General features: G+C 39.6%; 1 protein-coding gene across 1 annotated transcript in view; it reads right to left on the reverse strand.

Moving 5' to 3' along the window:
* Positions 1-406: 406 nt before the first annotated feature.
* EPB41L4A (erythrocyte membrane protein band 4.1 like 4A) overlaps positions 407-6,307 on the reverse strand; it is a 376,777-nt gene continuing 370,876 nt past the window's right edge. Inside the window, exons 21-23 of the mRNA XM_006875509.1 lie at positions 4,685-4,795; positions 3,187-3,268; positions 407-645 (exon numbers count right to left, since the gene is read on the reverse strand). Coding sequence (XP_006875571.1) covers positions 526-645; positions 3,187-3,268; positions 4,685-4,795 — 313 coding nt within the window. The 3' untranslated portion in view covers positions 407-525. The remainder of the gene's footprint in view (positions 646-3,186; positions 3,269-4,684; positions 4,796-6,307) is intronic.

A 6,307-nucleotide genomic window follows, 5' to 3' on the forward strand; every position in this document is an offset into this window, starting at 1 on the left:
ATTAACACTAAACCTTCACAGGGTTTCTAAGGAACAGTTAAGTTTGAAACATTTACCAGACCAGTGCTTATCCTACAATACCACACCAGGACTTCCTCTTTAAGTGGCAAAGTGACATCAATCTAGTTTGGGGGGAGAAGAAAAAGGATCCCAGAAGGCTGGAAGTTGAGAATCCAAAGCACCGGGGAGGAACACAAGTGATTAGGATTAGGGATGATGAAGAATTTAGCAGTTTGGGTCAACAGGAAGATGAAAGTTCTGTGAAGTAGGTGACAAGGTCTGAGTCTTTGGGGTGAATGTCCAGAATCAACTGTTTGAAGGCTGAGAATCGTAACAAGACTCCTTGATACCAGAATTTAAAAGCCCCTCCGCGCAAGTATACTATAATTTTAAGCCTTTAAAGAAGTCATACTTGTGAAGAAACACGTTTGTAATTCCAGGCTGTTTGAACAATTATAATTCACAGTTTCAAAGTAACAGTGGCACACACCCTTCCCACCCCACATCCCAAGCCCTTCACTGGGATCAAGTCTCTATCTTGAGGCGTGAAGCTTGGACAGTTTTTATTGTTTTTGCTGTGTGTTTTCCAGCCAGATTGCTTGTAGATTTTTCTTCAATCAGGCTATCTTTAGATCCATTTCGTCTCTAAGGAAATATAATTGAAAAATACTTTAGTACATCAGAAATTACTAAGCTTTTGCTATAAACATATTATAAAACCAAGAATGGCTAATCAGTCACTATATCACTCTATTTTAAGCAGTTAAAATAAGATTTTGTATACTTCTAGATCTTAAGATTTATAGGCTTGACAAGAGTTAAACTCATGAAAATTATGCATAAATCTTAATCCAGTGACAAAATAGCATTTTCTCAAATGAACTTAAAAGAGGACAAAATCAAGGGTATGGGGAGATATATTACATTTTTAGTAGTTACTGAAAAAATCCTCAAAACACAATGTCCTGGGGCCCTCCATCACCTGAGACTACATATACATGTCAACTGGGTGGGAGGAGTGTCTCCAGGGAACTTGGAATACCACTGATGATACTCCATTCTACTCACATGGTGGGGCCAGATGAGTGTCTTCCTTTATACCATCAGAATAAAAGTCAAAATTCCTCTCATGTTCTGTAAAGCCTTGCTGTATTATCTATTCACTACATTATCAGAGTTCCTACGTAAGTCTAATATACCCACCCACTACTAATCACTACATTACCAGAGTTCCTACATAAGTCTAATATACCCAGGCAAATTTGCCCAGGCTCCTCTCTGCTTAAGACCAGCTTTTCACCCACTCAGGCTGGCTCCTCACCTGTTGGGTCTCCACTCTATATATTTCCAGAGTCTGACCTTTCACCACTCTGTTTTAAGTGAGATTGCCCTGTTAATTCTCTTGCTCAGTCCTTAATAATGTTTAGTTTGTACTTGGTTTGCCTGCTTACTTTTATGTCTACCGCAAGGTTCTGTACACATTTTCCATAAACTTTATAAAGCGTGAAGACCTTTAGCTCCAGGAACTCTGGAAAACAGGCAGCAGGCTGGCTGTGTGTGACACATAAGCTGATTCCTTGTCTTAACTACTTCCAAGACAGATAAGCGCTCATTCAATAAAAAGTGTCCCAAACACAGGCTTAGAGTTCATAGTGCCATTGATTAGAATATGCATGTGGGTTGTTGGTATGTTCAGCACAGTTGACAACTACTCTTTCAACACTAGTATATACACGATTTTTTGAGATTCCTGAGTAGTTGGAAAAGTAAAAATAATAACAACAACAAATTTGTATTGAAGCCAACTTAGATCGATAAGATCTCTCCCCACCAAAAAAATAAAATAAAATAAAGCTCTGAAAATTATCAATAAGTATAATAACCTGTGTGGTTATATAGAAATTAAGGCTTAGAAGTTAATAAATTTGATCAAAATCACAAGTAGTAAGTGAAGAGAAAGATGTAGGTCAGTCAAGGCAAAAAAATTAATCAAATATAAGTAGCATCCACGTGAAACAAAAATTGTCTTTGCACAACCTACCAGCTCCCACAGATTTTTGTGGAATCAGAGATGCAGGTTGTAGTGAAATTGTGGTTGCCCAGATCCTTGTTCATGACTTGAGATGCTCATTGCCCTAGCTACTGTGTTTGCTGACTGCTACACAGCTCAAATTTTAGTCCCTCCCCAGGAACTGCCTTTAGCTAAAGAGAGCCACCTGGCACAAAGTCATTCCCCTTCCAAGGACACACCCTGTATGCAATGACAGCGAGATGTGTGTGTAAAGGCCCAGCCCCATTTGGGATACATCTGAAGTTCAGTTAGCTCCAGAACTCCCCAGGGATCACCTGATGCCGTCATTGTTATTGGTGTTATTTTAGATCCATAGCGTCAGTTCTGACTCATAAAGACCCTGTATAGGGTTTTTGAGGAGCGATTGGTAGGTTTGAACACTGACCTTGTAGTCCAGCACATCATCTTGCAGCCTCACACCAGGACTCAACTATCTGATAAAGCCACCCTATTCTTCACTTCGTTAAAAAGTATATCATGAGAGATGGTTTCCAACACAGCTGAAATATATTTACCATAGTGTTCTACTTACATATCTAATTGGGATGAGTTTTAAATTGCTAACTAAGGCAGCTAGGTGCTCTGCATGTCCTTGAATTCCTTTTTAGCCACTTAAAAAAAAAAAAAAAAAATTTCCAAAACGAAAGTCCTTCTCTTTGATGGAGAAGACAAAAACAAGTAAGACTTGAGCAGATTTGCTGTATGCCATCACTTAACCAGAGAACACGTGTCCCAGAATGCTATCACTTTCTTGTTTCACAAGCTCAAAGCAATATCTAAAATTTTTCATTTAACAAGTTAATTAAAAAGTATTGTGGTTTTTTGTTCTGGTTCCAGATAATCAAAATCTTTATTATCTTTGGCTTTGCCCCTAGGCCTCAGATCTCTTTAGACCTAGGACTAGCTCTGCTCTTTTTGCGAATTTAACTCTCCCAAGGTTGAACCTTGGCTCTTGATCACGCACTCCTTCGATACTATGAAGATGTTCTTTTAAAATACAGCCTCTCAAAATGAAGTTTAAGATTCTTTCCCTAGCCCCCCAATGGAATCTTCAAAATGTTGCTTCTCAAAGTTATCATCACTTAACACCTTCATAAAATTTAATTATTACTAACCTGATGAATTGTAGAGCCACCAGAACCCTGAGCATCCGAAGAACGAGTCACTGGAAGTGGAGGTACTAGATCCGTTTTTGAACTGCAGAGAGTGAGTCTTAGAATTAATTTTAATGGTTGGGACAGTACAGAGAATTTGAACTTGAAGTGAAATAGGACCATAGGGTAGAAAGCATGTTTTATATACCAATGTATTCCATACAGTAAGGAGCCCTGGTGGTAATGTGGGTTAGGTGTTGGGTGCTAACTGCAGGACCAACGGTTCAAACCCTCTAGCTTCTCAGAATGAGAAAGATGAGACTGTCTGCTCCTGTAAAGATTTACAGTCTTACAAGTGGGAATCGGCTCTATGACAATGGGTTTACTCCATACAGTGCCTACCACAGTGCTTTACACAATCAGGCATCTAGTATTTCTAATTAAGCCAAAAGATTAAGTGATTTGCTCAAAATCACTGTCAATAATGGAAAAACTAAATCATAGTGTTTCCTATGTACTTTCCTCACTGTGACACATCACCACCTGACTTTTTATTCCAATATATAGACAAATGTAGCCATTTACACTTCTTTTTTGAAAATCTTATGGAACTATACAGTGCCATGATACACATTTTTACAAACATAACTAACAAAATTAAACACTAAATTGGCCTATCTCTCTCAACTAAGCAAGTTCATCTGACAGCTTATTTCATGCTTATCAAAATTGTGAGCCTTAATTCAGAGTTTGCTGACTAACATTCTTGCCCAGCAATACCAAGTACATGAATTTTCATTACTGGTACTTTTGTAAATGTATAATTATTTCATTAACACATTCATTTATAAAATGACACCTATCACATGAGGTAAGACAGAGTCCCTCTCCTCAAAACAATAAAACAAATTATAAGTATTATATGACATTTGTTGCAGCTAAAAGAAGTGAGAAAATGTCATTAGACTAAAAAGAAACATTTCTTTTGAATTTTAGATTTTAGTTAGATTAATTTTAAAAGACTTATTACATGCCTGTTTGACTAAAGCACTGTGGATGCTTTATTCAAAATAGAATTGCTTGTACATTTCTTTCTTGAAGCTTCCTTTCTTCTAAAAACTTCAGCATAGTGTTTAGAAGTGCCTTGATTTGGCCAAGTACGGCCTAGATGTATACATGTGGTTATTTACATTTAAACTGGTTAAAATGAACAAACCTAAAAAAATTAATTTCTTAGTCACACTAGCCACATTTCAAATAGTCAACATATGGAACATTTCATCATGGCAGAAGTATTCTACTGGATGGTTACGAATCGGGCTGTGAACTGTAAGGTCAGCAGTTTGAAACTACCAGCGGTTCCGCGGGAGAAAGATGAGGCGTTCTGCTCCTGTAAAGATTTACAGCCTCGGAAACCCTGTGCAGGGTCGCTATGAGTCGGAACCGACTCCACGGCACTTAACAACAACAAAACAACAAGGCCATTAAGATGAAGCTCCACACAGGCCTGCCCACTTACTTCACTTCCGAGAGAACGGATCGCTCTCCATCAGAACACTGGGACCGGCGATACTGGCGGTAACTTCGTGGGGAATGAGAATGCCTGATACGGACTGGGTCACCTTGTGTCCTAAACAACAAGTGGAAAACATGGACACAAACACACCATAAGTCAGACAGGATACTCTGGAGTTCTTCCTTAAAGAATGGAGTTCCTTATCTGGAGCCCGCAAAGGAGTCATGATTTTTAGACTTTTACTAAGGAAATTAACTTTATTCAGGCTTTCCAGAGCCTGAGTGTCATAACATTTCGAAGTTAACAATCGAAAATTGCTTAATTGACCATGTTTGCAAATGAAAATCTACATTAAAGTGTGTGTGTGTGTGTGTATGAAGGGGACTTCAAAAAGTTCATGGAAAAAACGGCACCAACCATCCCTCCCACAGCACTCTCTACTCAGGTAGGCTGGATAATTCGTTGCCATGGCCACGCAGAACTCAGACACCACACTCACAGTTAAGGGTTTGTAAGGGAAGTAAACAGGTTACAATGTAGTGTCCAAAATGCTCAAAACAAAGTTCTTGTACTCAGCACAGCCTCTCCTCAGCTGTACCTGCAGGCAGGCCTCTCTCTGGCCGTCAGCCTGGCCTCTACCCTGCTTGTTGTTGTTGTCAAGTGCCGTTGAGTTGATTCCGATCCATAGCGACCCTGGATAGGGTTTCCAAGGAGTAGCTGGTGAGCTTGAACTGCTGGCTTTGCAGTCTGGCACATTAACCCACAGCGCCACACCAGGACTCCCTTTTTAACATTGCTTGGGCAATGTTAAAAAGCTTTCTTAAGAGTTGTTGATAAATGCCCTAAGGACACTCCACACCACTGTAAATCTCAACAAAAAGGTACTTAGCTCTAGCTCTGAAGATAGGCAGACCTAGCTTCCAATTAACTGCCTAGCACTGCAGGTTAATGCACTGGACTGCAAGGTAGGTTTGAACCACAAGATCGGCAGTTCAAGCTCACCAGCCGCTCCTTGGAAACCTTATACAGGGCCGTCGCTATGGGTCAGAACTGACTCGACAGCACTCTTCAACAATAACATACTGCATCATGGAGTCTGCAGGATAATACTCTGGACTTCAAGGCTGGCTTGAATCTCAAGGCCAGTGGTTCAAACTCACCAGCCACTCCTTGGAAACCTTATGGAAGATCACTTTGACTCAGAACTGACTCCCCAGCACTTAACAACAACATACTGCATCCTACACTGACTGGTGATTATAGAGTCCTGTTATGCCTAACATGTTTGATGTGCTATTTCTATGATAGGGATTAGATCAGGCTTATGAGACAATGTTTGGAGATCAAAGTAATTCTCTTGAATTTAAAATAATGAATAAATGAATACCAGTAACAGATATTTCAGAAAGAGAATTTATATTTAAAAAAATCTGATATTCCTGGGGAGGAGGGTACAATATACAAGAAGGGAGAGGAGAATGGAAGAACAAAGCAGATGGGAGAATAATTAGGAAGCTTTGAATAGGCTAAGTAGGACAGAGGTAAATAATGATGTATGCACAACCTTGGAACAACAGGGCTCTGGGATACAGAGATTGAGACATGGTTGGAATGGGGAAAAGGGGG

Source organism: Chrysochloris asiatica, unplaced genomic scaffold, assembly GCF_000296735.1.
Source record: "Chrysochloris asiatica unplaced genomic scaffold, ChrAsi1.0 scaffold00330, whole genome shotgun sequence".
Classification (NCBI taxonomy): Eukaryota; Metazoa; Chordata; class Mammalia; order Afrosoricida; family Chrysochloridae; genus Chrysochloris; species Chrysochloris asiatica.